Here is a 16,300-nt window from a genome sequence, read left to right as displayed (position 1 = left end):
GACTAAAACTTGCACAGCAACTTTCTAACAAGCACTGATTGAATTTGTGCTTTCTGGCACAAGGCTGTGTCGGTTTTGACATGGTACTAGCCATATCATGGAAGCACATTCTCCAGGAAGGATCCAGCCTGCTGGCAAACCAACCCCTCAGAACACAATGCAGCCTCCATGTTCCAAGGGGAATAACCTGAGCATAGGGCCATGCCTCCAGTGTATTTTTCTCGTTCTCTCCCTAAACTGGTGCTCCTGTCCACATTAGGGCATCTCTTGGGAAGAGGGGACTACGGATTTCAATTTCTCCAGGCTGACAAGAACCCAGCACGCCTCCTCTCACTTCTCACATACTGGCGTTGCTGGTGTTACTAGTTGTTGAGTAAATGCTGTCCCCTGTCTATCATATTCAGGCTTCACACGAATATGTCCTAATCGCTTTGCTTCCTGCCAGTGATTATTTAGGGATATGCAGCTCAAGTGCCCTGACCTGGTCAGGCAAGGCCAAGCACCAACAGAAATCCTGCAGTTGGAGGCCTGTAGATGGCCCAAATCTGAGCTCTTGTCAGCATAAAAAGGGCTGTACACTAACATACTGCTATCACCACTGGCAGGTTTCAGTTGCCACAACCTGATTTATTTCCTCCTGTCAAATTTCCTGTGAGTGAAAGGGATGAAAACTCATCCCATCAGTAGGCTCATGAAGACCCACTAGAAGTAATTTCACATCTACATGCTATCTTTGATTTAAAGGCAAATACGAGCCCCTTGGGTTAAAGATGAATGAAATATTTAAGAGCAGGAGAAAACTAAGTAATCATCAGGAGTTTTGCCTCTTGTTATAGCTAAGCCACGTAGTATTAACTAATGCCAAAATGGCTCATTACGAGATGATGCTTGCTGGTGTGAAAGCAGCATCCTGAAATATTGAAGCCTCTGGCTCACTTTGTCTTAAAACCTCAGTTTTCTGCATTAAATTAACTTCTCCGCAGTAACTTTGTAAATGTACATACACGTAGGCCTGCTGATACACCACATCATAATACAAACTAAATCAGACTTAGCTGCTCTCTTAAAATAATTAAAAATCTACTTCTGCTTTTTGAAAGGATTTCCAAATTCGGAGTCTGTTTGCTCCCCCTGCTTTCTCTGAAGGATGCCTAATATTCAACCCTCTATTCAAAATGATTACTTGTGATGGGATTTCCAAGCAGCCCTGACATCAAACCACTAGACTTGCCAGCCACAAGCAGGGTTACAGATGTCTGCAGTGGGGAGAGTAACACCAAGACCTGTGCTAGGTGAGATGTCAGCCTGGATGGTGGGGAGGCCCTTCTGGCCTTGCTAGTTCTGATCCATGCCAGGGTGATGTGTTTGCTGTCACAAACATAGCCACAGGTTTTTATTGCAATGGAAATTTAAACAGTGCAGAAATGTGATGTAGCCAAAAGACTCATGTTTGCTGTTGCCAAATGTCCGACTTTTAGAAACTCCTCTCTAATTGCTTCCAGTGCATGCTGGCATATAGCAGGTAAAAGAAGATTATCTCTAGCTGTAAGCAACGGTTGCCTTGCACTTACCTCCTTTAGGAATGGAAATAAAATACCACCCCACACCCCAAAATTAACATTTACAAGAATTTCATTAGTACTCCTGTTACACATGTGTGTGCCTGTGTCTGCAGAGCATGAAGGACTCAAATAACAAAGCAACATTTGCTGCCAGCTCTTAGAAGGATGGTATTGGAAAATACGGTAAAGAAAATTACATAGCACTCATGCTTTAGCACAATATGCTATTAATCTGCCAGCATCAGAAACACTGTGAAAGAAGTAGTTGGGACCTAATAATGATAATAATCTGCCCTTGCAATGACTTCATGACCCACCAGCACCTAACAGTATGTTTTCATCAGCCCTCATCCTCTCTCAGAGCCTTGGACCTCAGGAGCTGGGTAACACAGGAGGGAAGGGAAGAGCCTATTGCCTGCTGTTTTCAGGCACCTGTACTGAAAATACAACCACCCCAGCCCTCCCATACAGCCACCAAAGGGAGATAAGTGCCTTCAGAGGTGCTGAGCCCACCCACCTCCAGGACAACGTCAAAGGAGAACACCACAGACACCACTCTGTGTTTTTACCAGTGGAAGAAACACTTCCAGACACAGATGTAAATGAGCTGTTTGAAATTATGCCCTCAAAGATTAAGTGTTGTACTCAGGTTTACTTAATGTGTCTTAGGAAACCAAATCCTGGCTTTATGGCCCTAGCAAATGCACGGGAATGATGATACTCATTATTTTCTCCTCCTAAGCTGGTAGAATCATAGAATCAGAGAATCAGCTAGGTTGGAAAAGACCTTTAAGATCATTAAGTCCAACCATTACCCCAGGACTGCCAAGTCCACCACTAAACTGTATCACTGGGGGCCTCATCTACATGGTTTCTGAACACTTCCAGGGATGGTGATTCCACCACTTCCCTGGGCAGCCTGTTCCAACGCCTGATCACACTCTCTGTGAAGAAATTTTTCCTAACATCCAATCTAAACCTCCTCTGGCACTCAAAAACGGCTTGAGGCCGTTTCCTCTTGTCCTATTGCTTGCTACTTGGGAGAAGAGACCAACCCCACCTCACTACAACCTCATTTCAGCTAGTTGTAGAGAGAGATAAGGTCGCCCCGAGCCTCCTTTTCTCCAGACTAAACATCCCCACTTCCTTCAGCCGCTCCTCATCAGACTTGTTCTCCAGACCCTTCATCAACTTTGTTGCCCTTTTCTGGACCCGCTCCAGCACCTCAATGTCTTTCTTGTAGTGAGAGGCCCATACTATATGAAGCACATATATGGCATTTTTCTTCCTATTTAAAGTTCACTGTAAGTGCTTTATGTGTTGGAAAACACTCTGAGTGCAACTATCAGATTTTCAGTCAAAACAGCTTGGTGTCTGGTAGGGGAAGCAGAATTGGTCGATTTATTTCATAAAACTTTATGTACAAAGCAGCAGTATCCATGAATGTAACGGTCAGAATATAGAGTCTACAGGGGTAATTTTTATTACAATTTATAGCAAGATTACCCATACTCTACAGTTTTCAGATTTTATTGAGATTTTATGGGACTATATTGGCTAAAGCAGTTAACTGCACTCAGCATAGCTATGGTTCAGAGACATGGGAATTGGCACTGAATGCACGGTGTAACTAATCTACCACAGAATATTAATTGCTATGATCCAGTCAAAGGCAATATAATTTCAATCATTTCACCAGTCAAATAATTTGCAATAAGTCTGTAAAAGAATAGCTGTGTGGAGGAATACAGAGATGCGGGTGATTGCATGGATGTCATACATGCACATACTTAAGCATCTCTGTCATTGGCCTGTATACATAAACATACAACACCATTTTTTTAAGCAAAGGACTTTTTTCTAAGCTATTTCAATGCCCTGAGACCTCAGCTACACAAAACCAAACTACTGACACTTCTGAGATTTATATCTCACTGATATACGCAAATACTCTATCACCAAAAGTAAAAAGGCAAAATAATAAGGACAGAATATATTTAATATGAAATAAAGCCACTACAAAACAGTAACAGATTGCAACTCATGCACTGCAACAGTCTAGAGATATTTTAGACACCAGAAAGTTTCCAGGAAGTCAGTCCAAAGCACAATGAAGCCCAAGGCAGGGATAAAATACATGAGAAGTTTTATGCCTGTGTTTCTTCTGGATCCAAATTTGTGGGATAAAAGCAACTCAAAATCAAAGCTCAAAGCTCAAAGCTCAAAGCTCAGCCCTGGTGAGAGTACAGAGCTGAAGGACCAGAGGCATTCTTGGCATGGAAGACAAGGAATTAACAGTTTCCAAAAGGTGCAGGGACTTGGGATACGTCAGAATGGACTTTATAATCCTCCTTATCCTGGGCTTCTCAAATCTGGAATAAACATCTACCTCATTCCCTTTCACAAAACTGCTCCTAGTTAAAACCATACATGATTTTAAATACACTGTTGATAAATCTTAGAAGAGCGTGTGCTTCTGTAGTGGAAAAACCTAAGTATGTCACTACTGAGTCACCAGAAATATTACTTTTTTTTGAGATTTAAATAGAAGACTGTTTATAGGACTGCCCATAGTTAACCCAAGCTGCTTTGTCTTCATGCAACCTCCTTCTCAGTTTCAAATACTACAGCATATCTTGTAACCTGTGTTTTAACTCTCCATTCTGGCAAGAATTACTATTTACTCTAGTTCTTAAATATATGCACCATCTCCAGTAACGCAGGTTCCACCCTGAATGCCAGCCTCTCCTCTAACTGCTTCTCCTTCCTGGCTAGCCATTACCAACCTGCTCCTCCTTTCCAAAACCACTAACATTTCTTCCAGATGAACCAGGCAAACAGGGGGAGAGAGATTCAACATTTTGGGGGCATTTTGTGAGGAGGTAGACAGGTTGGAATATGTACAGGCACTAAAGACTTTTGGCCTAACAAAAAAAGTACTGTTAAAGTAGAAACTCTCTGCCTCAGTGCAACTCAAGTCCAAAACAGCCATCTACTAAAATGTAGAAAGGATAATCACTCCATATGAAATAAAAAAGGCAACACTACTGGTTTTAATTAAGAGTCTCTTCCATGGCGTAATTTATATAAACAGACCATATAATCTGACCTTTAAACATATGGAATGGTTCTCTAAATCTTTAACTTGGTACTACAAATTGGATTTACTTTTGCGGAATGAATTTTACAGTAGGCAGAAATAACAGGCTGTACTTAAAAAAACCAAACAACAAAAAAAACCCAAACGCAAAACCCCAACAAGGGCGGTGGAAAATGTAATCTAGTGGTATTACCTGTTTTAAGTTGCAGAAAAATCTGCAGCAAAAGGTACTGCATTTACTACATATTAAGGTATCCACAGTGAGGAATATGGCTTGGAAAGACACAATCTGTGTATTTCTGCTAGGTCTATATACAGACATAGTAACATAAAAATAGTCCAGGCCAGTGTCATTACAGATGTTTATGCACACAGGAAGTGAACAAAGTTCAGTCAGCAAAGTTAAACTTATAATGTTCTGACTTCTGGATTTTGCAAGTGGTTGTGTCTTCTGAAGACTGTAAGACCCATAAGAGTGAGCACCCCAAAACCTGAACCCAAGCCCCCAGAAATAACAAAGTTGCACAGGTTCTTGGTGCACCATCATCAGGAGGAAGCTTTTAAAAGGCCCTTTAATGAATGAAGTAACTTTTCTGAACTACAGAAAACAAATTTTAAGGATATTATCATTGGCAAAACCTGCTGCTAGAGGGACATGATCTGCCAATAGTATTCAGAGAATCACGAATGGTTTGGGTTGGATCTTAAAGCTCATCCAGTTCCAACCCCCTAAGGACACTTTCCACTAGAACAAGTTGCTGAAAGCCCCATCCAACCTTGCCTTAAACAATGTCAGGGATGGGGCAGCCACAGCTTCTCTGGGCAACCTGTGCCAGCGCCTCACTACACTTATAGTAAAGATTTTTTTCTTAATATCTAATCGCAATCTGCCCTCTGTCAGCTTAAAGCCTCCCCTCGTCCTTTTACTACATGCCCTTGTAAAAAGTACCTTTCCAGATTTCTTGTAGGCCCCCTTTAGATAACGAAAGACTCTTCCGAAATCGAAGCAGGGGAAAGATTCAGGCTAATGGGACCCGAGTTTGTAGGGGAATGTGTTGCTGCCACTGCAGGCCCTTTCACTCCTCTCTGTCCAAGCCTCTTTTTGTTTTCCTTCACCCTGCCCAATCTCCTTTCTATCCTCCTTTTGCTTCTTCGCCCTTCTTCTGTCTCCAACGCTCTATCACTTTTATTCCTGAACATGTTCACACACCCGTAGCCATCTCATCACCTCTCCTTTTCTCCCCCACTCCTTTCCATCCTGTCCCTCTCCCCACTGCCCAGCCCCTCCCCACCTCCTCCTTCCCTTTTCTTAGCCACATTTTTTCTTGCTTTATCCTTTAAAGAAATTCATGCCTTTTTCAGATCTCCAGACTTGGTTTCCACAAGCACTTATTAAGACAAAAAGAAAGGACAGTGGTCCAAACCAAACTTGAGGTTCATGGCACAAAACCACAGAGGTTCTAGAGTTCTTCACCAAGAAAAGCTGGAATAAATTTTTCAACATGGAAAATGCTACATTTTTTTCTCGATGATCAGTCTCAGGAAAAGTGGAATAGTTTTTCCTTGAAACTTTCCTCAAAAAGAAAGAAAAAAATAAAAAAGAAATAGCCTGAGGCAGATTTGCGGCATGGAAAATGTTAGCCTAAATGGTTAACACACAGGCAGACTCTGAGCAACTGAAGACAGGGTTTTAAGGGAAACCATGAGGCAACCTTATAGAGGCTGCTACCTGCTGTACCTCTAATTACACCTTTTAGCAATCCTCACCATTGCTGAACAGGGAGAAAAAAAGGGTGAAGAAAGAGTCTATCACTGGATTTTAAAGATCTGAAACACTTTAATATATAATAAATTCTAGACACCTACTCCATGCAGAAAAAATCTCCAAGTGCTTTTTAAAGGTCTGGATGACAAGACATCAGTGGTGACCACTGAAAGAAGTGGACTTCATCTCTTTGACACGTTGTAGGGGGTGGCAGAGGCTGCAGCCCTGACCAGCGATGCCCACAGGGACTTGGCCTGGCTCCTGTCCCCTCCGTGCCTCAGCAGCCCTAACACATTATTATGCTTTGTGCATATGAAATAACGTGAGGATGAGGATTTAGGGGGCAAACTGCCCAGCAGGGCTGGCAGTGTGGGGGGCAGCACACTGAGACCCCCACTTTAGGGGTCTCCCTGAAGTGTGTCTTCCCCTGTGGGGGCATCTGGGGGATGTCAGGGAGCGGAAGGTCCACAGTCGGTGGGGGAGTCGGCATGTAAGTGTGTGTATGTACACACACATGGGAGTGTTGTGGGATTACAGAACAGCGTTTCTAAGTTTGTAAAAACTTAGTAAGCTTTTGTAAATGGCTAGTGTTGTATTACCGATACTGAACATATTGTCCACTGGTTGCCTTCTAATTATGTGTTGTTCATAAATTCCTAAAAATGCTTCAATCTCCATTTTGATTTACACTAGGAGAACTGAGAGGTTTTTATCCTGCAAAAAGCATCAATCTGACAGAAGGATGCTTTCGTAGCTCCTATTGCTCCCCTTGGGATGTAGCATGTGGCACAGGACCTGATGGGATGCTGCTGGCAGCTCATATATACAAGGGCTAATTTTCTGTGAACACCCTTGGTTTGCAATGCTGCAGAAAGGGTTTGATTTAACAGGAACCCTTGCAAGTGAAAAATAGAAGGGAGGAGGCAGGACTGAGAGAGCAGAAATGAGCAGCACGTTGGAAGGCAGAAAAGGAGATCTGAGTCTCTCCTGAAGGAAGATGCGACGGAGGCCAGGATGAATGATGCCACGGCAAAGGATGTGCAGTGGCAGAGGAGGAGATGACAGTATGGGTTAGAAATATTAACAGATAAGGAGGGAGAGATGAAGCAGAGCTGCTGAAACTGACACTCACATAACCGTCAGTGAAATTGGAAGGACTAGGAAAAATGGAAAGATAGAAAAAGGAGGAAACAGAAGCGAGGTATTGATTACTTGTGCTGGAAAGAAGAGAGAATTCAAACAGAACATGGAAAAAGAAGTATTTGCTTGAACTGCCTAGAAAAGCAGCCGCTGGGAGGACAGTTTTGTGTGAGAAAGGTGGACTGGGAAGCATCAGGGAAATAGAAGCCACCTGAGCGAAACACCTGGAGGAAGGATTAGAGGGATGGTGATAGCCTGAAAAGGTTTTGCAATGAAAGTGAAAATGAAATGGTTTCTAGTCAAACCTGGAAGGAAGAGGAAAATTCAGCATGATGAAAATAAAACTGTGAATAACAAGGAATATACCTTTCTCTATATCCTGTTTCTTTGCAGTTTTCCCCTATATATCTGTACCTAGAAAAACAGAAGTCTGAACTTAAGTCTGATGTAATTTTCATCAATCTTATCACTGGAAGTATCTTTGTTCAGAGAAATGCCTAAGCCTCATCTGAGTGAAAGATACAGGCTAATATAACTTTAAGTGCTTCCCAACCATACCCCTGGATCATCAACATGTTCTCTGGTTTAGCACCAAAACAGCAGCAACACAGGGATTATGCGACAAATGCTGCTGATACTATCTGTGGATCGATTTTGTTTCAGCATGAGTATTTTTTTGTTTCTGAAAATGATCAACATTCATGTAGAACTTGAAAGTTGCTACTCAAGATGATTCCAAAACTGCACTTCTCCTTCAGCTGGTTAGAGGCTTAGCAACCAATTCAACTTGACAGCAGCAACCTGTTAGCATCTGTATACATCTGAAATTTATTTAATCGGTTAATTTGTGCAATGTCATTGCAATTTATTATTTATATTGTTTTACATATAAAAGAAGAAAAACACACTCCAGCAAAAGCTGACAAAAGATGACTACCTAGAGAATTGTTGCCCATTATTCTTCTATTGTATTTATTCACATTAACCTGAACATTTATATCAAAAGAATTAGTGATAGCAAAACGGGTAAAACTGATGAGAAAAACAAAATTAAAGAACGCTTAATCCCTTCTTTTTCTTTAGCTGTACATTACTAGGTGCTGCAGGGCTGGTTATGATCTCTGCCAACAACAGCACAAAGGCAATATTGCCAGGTCAGGAGGCCCGGAGCTTGTGGGCTGAAATCTCTGTGGCATACTAAATTGTGGAATTTTGTTGACAAAACTGGGGTAGCAAAGTTCCAGTTTTACAAGATCAGGAGGTGCTTCCTATAGAGGAGACTACTATCATAGCCAACCAGCACCTCTGAAATTAAAACAAACAAATGGGAAAAATTCTGGATGAGCTCAAGGTCAGCTGTGGCTCAAAGCTCCAAAATCGAAATACATACTAAAACTTTCCTTTTTCTTTTTTTCCCAAACAACATGGTGAAAAGTTCTGCTTTCATTCATCATTTCTTGACACAATGGCACAATGTCCTAAAATTACATCACTGTATGAAGTACAATAAAACTTCTTAACCATGATTTTGAGGCTTAAACCAAAACCCAGATCAGCCATGAGCTCATTTCCTATGTTCAACCCTGTTGAGAAGGCACAGTCCACACTCGTATGCTGAGAGAACGGGAGGAGATCCAACAATCTATGGACAAGAGGATGCTACTAAACATCAGAATAACCCATCACTGTAGACCTGTACAATAATACACAGTCACCAGTATACTGAAACCAGACATGAGGGTTAAAGAAAAAAGGTCTTTTAGTTGTAGAGACCTGTTCATTATGCGATTAAGTACACAAGATGTTATAAGATGTATTACTAAATGCCCTGTAGCCCCATAAGCCCTGAAGTAAGGTTATCTGTCAGTACCCTTCCTTTCTGCCTCATGCAACACCTTGTTTCAGGGAAGAATTAGCCATATTTTATTCACTCACATGCAATGAACCCTGAAATGAGTCTCTCTTGCTTCTCTCCTCACGTTCCCGTCTCGGTCACTAATGCCTTCTTTATAAAGCTATGCTTTTCAAAGTATCTGGGCACATATGTTTTCTCTTTTCTTCCTCTACCCATCATGTCACCATCTCTAACAGATTATTGCTCCCTCAGTAACTGTAATGTGCTCATTTTTTGTTGCTCTCCAGCTCACTTTTCTGTGTTCTTTGGACACCTTTCCAAGAGTATCTGTTCTTTTGGCATGTGCTTTCTTCCTCCCTTCACACCTCCATGTGCCTCTCAGGTCCTGTGTCTGCAAAAGCCATTCCCAACATACACACTTCATGTGGCTTCCTTCCCTTTGCTGTTTAATCTGGAAGAAGAAAACTAATTCAAAATACTGCACTGCCACTCCTTGAGCTTAATAAAATCTACCTCTCTGCATCTGCTACTGCTCTTTGGTCCAAATGCCTCTCTTTCACAAGTTCCTACAGCCCAGTGATTGCCTTCTTTGTGCATGGAAATGTGCAAATTCTCTGTGCAAAGAACCTCTCTGACATTCCTTCCCTTGACAAATCTGTATAACCTGGTGAGTTTTCCATGTTCATCTATGATGTTTTATATATTGTCACTATTCGGTTGTCCTATTTCTTCAGCTTCTGGGGAGGACTTATTCCTCCCAGGACAAAACTTGCCATGAGTTGTCTGAGCATCTAAAACCACTGCTGACCTCCATCTTTAAAAAAATATTTACTTATTTTAAAGACCATCTGGGATAAGACTTTGAAAGGTTCCTCCTGATAGTGTAAGTTTTCAGCAAACAACACAGTAAGTTTGGAAACTAACAAACAGCTGTATAAAATTGCTATAATTTCCTCATACAAGAGCAGTTTTAAGGATGCCACAGATGCACAAAACTGGTTCCACCTTACCTTTGACGTGGCTTCTCCCATCCTCTAACAGTGGTACTACTATAGTGTTGTTCATATTCCCAGGTGATCTCACAGCTGTATAGACAACAGGTACCGACTGTACCACCACGGGGATACGGTGCACGTGACTCATTTTGTTGGACTGCAAGTTCATGGGGCTGGAAGGTGGTACTGGATGGATAATGTGCAAAAACTGCTGGCCTCCAACACCAGATGCTGAGGCCACAAGAGGACCTGGAGTTAATACTGACGGTACAGATGCTGCTGAGGATACCGATGTTATTACTGTGGGTGATGAAGCTGGCCGACTAGAAGAAGAAGAAGAAGAAGAAGTAGAAGTGGAAGAAGGGGAGGAGGCTGATGCTGTCATGGAAACTGGTGAAGATGAAGCTGCTGTAGGGGATGACCTGGCTTTGTTTATTGACAAGTCCACTGGTTCAGTCTGTGTTTGGAAATGGTCCGTAGATAATGAATCCTCCGTGGGGTCTGCCTTCATGTTGTTTAGTAACAAGGGTACAGCTTCCATATCTGGATAGTTGTGGACGTTTGGAGACTGTTGAGAAAGGACAAAGGGACATAATTACACGTGTGGCTAAAGACAACTTACATTCCCAAATGCTAAGGTGGATCACACAACTCAGTCATGAAAGCCACAGGATTTGTTTCTTTTTCTTTTGAGAGCTCATAGTTTTAAAGGACAAATTTTAAATCATGCTAAAAAGCACAGACATGTTCAGTTTGAACAGAATATTAAAAAAAGTTCTACTCCCATTTCTTAGAGGTGGCAGGATTAACAACTACAAAATCACCCTGTTTCTTTGCATTACACAGTCATCAGTGACAAAAACTTTTGTATCTCCACAGATAACCATATTGACAGGACATTTCTTCCCAACATCTGTCTTCAAGCTACAGCATTACTCTCTGGCGTTATCTCCAACAGACATGAAGAAAAACTGGTAATACCCATTTTTCAAGCAACTTTCTGAATGCTCAAGGACTGTAATTTCTCCCTACTTGTCTACTTTCTTCTAGACTAGGCAGACCTTGCTTCTTTCTGTCATAAGTCAGCTTTAAAAAAAACAGCCTTAGCACTCTCGTTTGCTCTTTACAGTGACCTCTGCAGTTTTTCTACACCACTTTTCAGAAGACAGTGCCTTACACTAAACACAGTCCGTCAGTTCGGTGTTCGACTTTTTGCATTCTGTGTACTTAGTGATAATGAACTTACAGGTCAGTACAGAGCCCCACGTTTGTATGGTTGCCCTGTTACAGGCAGCAATGGCTACAGCAATTCATTATTCTGAATTCGCACATTAGATTTTTGTTACAATTTTCTTTTATTTTTCCCTTTTTAATTAAGAACAATTTTCCTGACTTCACAAAATAATTCTATGCTTTACACCAACTCTTTCAAAGCTGCTTCATCTAAATTTACTCTAGACTGGTGCGATATGCTTTTTATAGTTTTATTCCTTACTTCCACCATCAAAAAAGTTAACAGAATTTCTGAATAATGCTAGGGCAAAGACAGATCCCTCGAGAAGCTCATTTGATTCATCCTTCCTTTCTGACATATATCATTCATAACTACCCTTTAAAAATATTTTTTCACGTAATTTTCAATAGGCAGAGCAAGGAACAGAATGCCCATCAATCACCTGGTAGAAAGACATAGCCCAGCTCTCAGTTCCTCAGCTAAGTACCTCCATGGCATTGCACTGTAGCAGAGCTCCTCTACAGGCACGCACACACACACCGTTATGTGCTGTAATATGGAAAACCAACCTCAATAAAAAACATTTGCCAAGCTACTTCAAATCTCACTCGACCCAAAGCAATTACTGCACATACAGATCTAACAAGCAATCTTTTTATGGTACCTAAGCAGCTCTAAATGCATTCTCTCGATCTCTAGATTATAGTATTTACTAAGTATCTAAAAATATTAAGTCAGAAATATTTAAACCACAAATATTTTAGTTTGTCTATCCTAAATAAGTTAACAGTCAAGCAAGCTATGAATTCACTTTGGGATTTTTATAATCAACTATGTTAAATATTTTCATGGAGAACCCTCCTGGTTTTGAGTCAGAGCCAGATTTCATCACAGAATGGAATTCTATTGCAAAAGGAAAACAGAAACACTAATATTAAAAATTGTAATAATAAGAGCCTAAGTGGGTAGTATCCCTGGCATGCTGAAAGATGAGATATTCTACTAGATCCCATCTATTCAGCTGATTTAGACTGGCTCCCAGAGCTGGCATTTTCCCCCATTTGAAAGCAAGAACATCTCTGGTACAGCGAGTCTCTTCCTCTATTCATACACAAATCAACTTAAAAGAAAGGGACCCCAATTCATCCAGTCCCTGGACCCTGCTGTTCTGCTGTAATACAAATAACAAAAGCAAAAAATCCCTTTATAAGGACAATGGGAAGTTCTCCTGCTAAAGAAGAACACAGAGTGAAGAACAGGCTTTTAAGGTGCATAACTAGCTACAAGTGACAAGGTTACAAAAACCTCTTCCTGAAGAAGGCAAAACCGCCTGTATTTGCCCAGTAATGATTCCTGGTTACTTCGTCAGAAAACACCCTACCCAGGCTATTGCTGGTAATGAGATTCTGCATTAGGCATACCGTATGTGCCATGACAAAGACAAAACCATAAACATACATGGCATAAGTAGGCAATTTGTCAAATCTTGAAAAGTCTTGTATATGCAACTGGCAAACAAACTGGTTCTGCTGAACCAAACTGACTGGTTCTACAGGGCAGACAAGGCAGAGGGGGACACCCTGCACAGGCTATACCCAAATCTTCGTAAGGCCAAAGGCAACATCTTGTATCTTACATGTCTGAGAGAAGGGGGATAAACAGAATCAACTCTCATACAAGGGAGATGCGGGATGCCCTTGTGCAAATAGCTGGGCAGGGGTTACCTAGAAGTAGTACGAATTGCCAGCTCCATCCAGAGGGCAGATAATGTGCCACGGCGGAAATCCTACATGTTGACATACTTCCAGGCTTCCCCTGGGTGCCAGAGGCAGACTTCAGGTTGACCCAATGCCGCCTGCCACAGCAGCACAGCTTGTTACTTTGTGCGCTGAAGGATGGAGTATCCTGCTGTTGCTGTCCTCTGTTGCTCTTCAGAGCACCCTCAAGTGCACCAGGGACTTGGTGTACCCAGCATAAGCACATCAGGTCCCAGGACTCTTCTGACTTCCAGGATACTTCTGAGACTTGACACAAGGGATCCACATGGACACTGAAAGCAGTCCATCACCAAACGGAGCACAGTCTGCCCCAAAGTCCCACACCTGCCTTTGCAGCAAGCAGCCTCAGGTCCCTTACAGGAAGGGTAAGGAAGAACACCAAACCCTCATGTAGCTGACGCCATACAAATTACTTGTTCCATGGATAGAGTCAATTGTCTTTGAGACAAAACACAGGTCATGACCTACAGATTTTTCTTGACTGTGCTAAGAACAGGCCTTTGTTTTACTATAGTAATTACACCTAGTCTTTTGGGAATAGAAAAAAAAAAGACAAATAAGTACAATGTAACTGCAGTCAATCATATAAATCACTTTCTCTTTTAATAGCTCTACTGCATTTGCTTTTACACTGTACCTTTCTTACACTGCATCTACCTTTTGGTAGGTATCTTGTTCTTGTCCAGAGGTGCTGGAGGGGCCATGCAGTCTCTATGTACTACGGTACTACAGTTGATAGTATTATTTCAGTCTTCACCAGTGAAACTAAACTCGAAACCTTTACAAATCCCTCATGAATTTCTCCAAACAGGATGAAAACTGGTTATGTCCTTCAATGACCTCCTTTCCCTGCCAAAACTCTTAAGATTAAGAATGCGCTTTCTTTAGTAAATTCAGGTTGTGACTGATGTTAGCCAACATTACAAAAGACAGCAGGATCCTTATCAAAACAGGTTTGTACATCCCGTACTTCAGATAAAATTGCAAACAAGTGTTATATTTTGTGCTGGTGGTGGTACACAAAAAGATCTGCCCCAAGAACTGACGCTCCCTTACAGTGACCTACAAGTGGTATGGATGTTTCTCCATGATCTCAGGTTTTATTTCAACTGCCAAAGCTCTATTATCTGAATCAAAACTTTGAACATTAAATTATCATTATTTTCTGAAAATGGACGGCATAAGCAAACCTTTCCCAACAACAATGACTATATCAGAATCAGGAAGTATGGGACGAAGAGTAGCAATGAAGCCAAAAGGGAGGGCTCAGTTCTCAGCACGGTATTTCTCAGAATCTCCCCAGAACACTATTAACTGTTCAGTTCCCTAGATGATGAGTGTTGATGTTAGATTTATTTAATGGAACCACGTATTTTCTAATTGAGAAGCTCACAATGGCAGGGATATTCAGACGTATACCTCCAGCCATTCTGTCAGCTCATAAAGTCAACTGGATAAAAAACAAATGGTTGCTTGTTTTTTAATTCTGTCTCTCTGTTCCTGCCTTCCCACCCTCACCTAGTGAACTGGGCTTCTTGTGATGGTGTGGGATCAGCTGATTGCTAGTTTGGGCATCTGAAATGGGTTTTCCAGTCTGGCTCCCAAAAGTGTCTGTGTTGTTCTTGCAAACTTCGTTTTGGTTTTAGGGGTCTAAACTCTGTTGTTGAGAGTCTGGCAGCTTTCAGAGCATGTGGTGGTTAGAAAGGGTTCAGCCTGAGGTCCCTGTAACCCAGAGGGCTTCCTTGGAAGCCAGCCCAGACCATGGAAATACAACATGAGGGGGTATAGCTCCATGTGGCTTCCCTCATCTCAGGATGCAGAAGCATCTGTATTGCTCCTGCAGCTAGTACAAAGGAGAGGGACAGCTTCAGCCTTGCCTCCATCCAGCTGGGACTCAGAGGCAAATCTCAGCAATGCCCCTCTCTGCAACAGTGCCATCACATCCTTATGCTGCTCACCATCCTCTCAAATCCAGGCTGAAACGTAACTGGAAGGCAAGTTAGGATAGCTCCCTGCTAGAAAAGGCTTTTTAATAAACCTGCAGCCTCTATCAGTCAGTGCTCTTGGCTCTTTTTTTTTGCGCCTGCCCTTTAAAGCTGTACACCAGTATTCTCTGCAGTGCTCTGCTTCGTTAGCTTGCCATTAATAAACACCACCAGGAACATAACACGTGATTTCCCTATTCACAAAGCTTTTCTTGGCTGTGTAAAAAAGCATTCCTTACTGCCCTTTTCCCCGACCGTTATGGTAAAACAGCCAGCCAGCCACAAAACCAGCCACAAGACCAAGGGCGATGCATGGCGAAGTCATGGCTGATAATGTCTTATCTACTGGACGGCCATCCTTTACTGCACAGTTCTACTTCATCTTGTTTCCAACCCCCTGAACAACAACTTACTTGGGAGGGAATTCTGCAACAGCCCCTTTCCACTCTCTTACTTTACTCATGGCAATCTTCCCTGTTTACCAGTATTGTCCCCCATCCATAACCAAACCATGAAGTGCTCGTAGTTTCCACACAGCTGAGGTTAAAACCAGTGAAAAAGCAAAGATCATTTTGTTTTCAGCAACTCATCCCGATGCCTTGCAGCTCATTGACTTCACAGGGTACTAAGCTTCGGTGAGTTTTTATGTCTTTTTGGAGTTTTATTGCTCCCACACAACTGAGTTTACAAACCTCCAACAATCAGTTGTCAGCTTCTGAAGTGTTCTTCCTTTCTGGCAGCAATCTCTCAAGGTCAAACAATTTGTAAGAAAGCATACCAAAAAAGCTGTCCTTGATGACGGAAACTGAACAGACTAAATTTAGCATTTATAAAATAAGCTGGCTTTGAGGACAGGAAGTTAAAAAATAAATTGCTAAATATTTTA

General features: G+C 41.8%; 1 protein-coding gene across 9 annotated transcripts in view; it reads right to left on the bottom strand.

The window, feature by feature from the left end:
* The window catches only part of KLF12 (Kruppel like factor 12), a 259,481-nt gene that overhangs the window by 84,244 nt on the left and 158,937 nt on the right, over nucleotides 1-16,300 (bottom strand). For all 9 annotated transcript variants that reach the window (XM_030476576.1, XM_030476582.2, XM_030476577.1 and 6 more), the window contains one exon: nucleotides 10,433-10,985. In XM_030476576.1, coding sequence (XP_030332436.1) covers nucleotides 10,433-10,985 — 553 coding nt within the window. The remainder of the gene's footprint in view (nucleotides 1-10,432; nucleotides 10,986-16,300) is intronic.

Source organism: Strigops habroptila, chromosome 2 (assembly GCF_004027225.2).
Source record: "Strigops habroptila isolate Jane chromosome 2, bStrHab1.2.pri, whole genome shotgun sequence".
NCBI classification, from domain to species: Eukaryota; Metazoa; Chordata; class Aves; order Psittaciformes; family Psittacidae; genus Strigops; species Strigops habroptila.
Note: the sequence above shows the minus strand (reverse complement) of the source record. Positions and strands in the feature narration are given on the sequence as shown.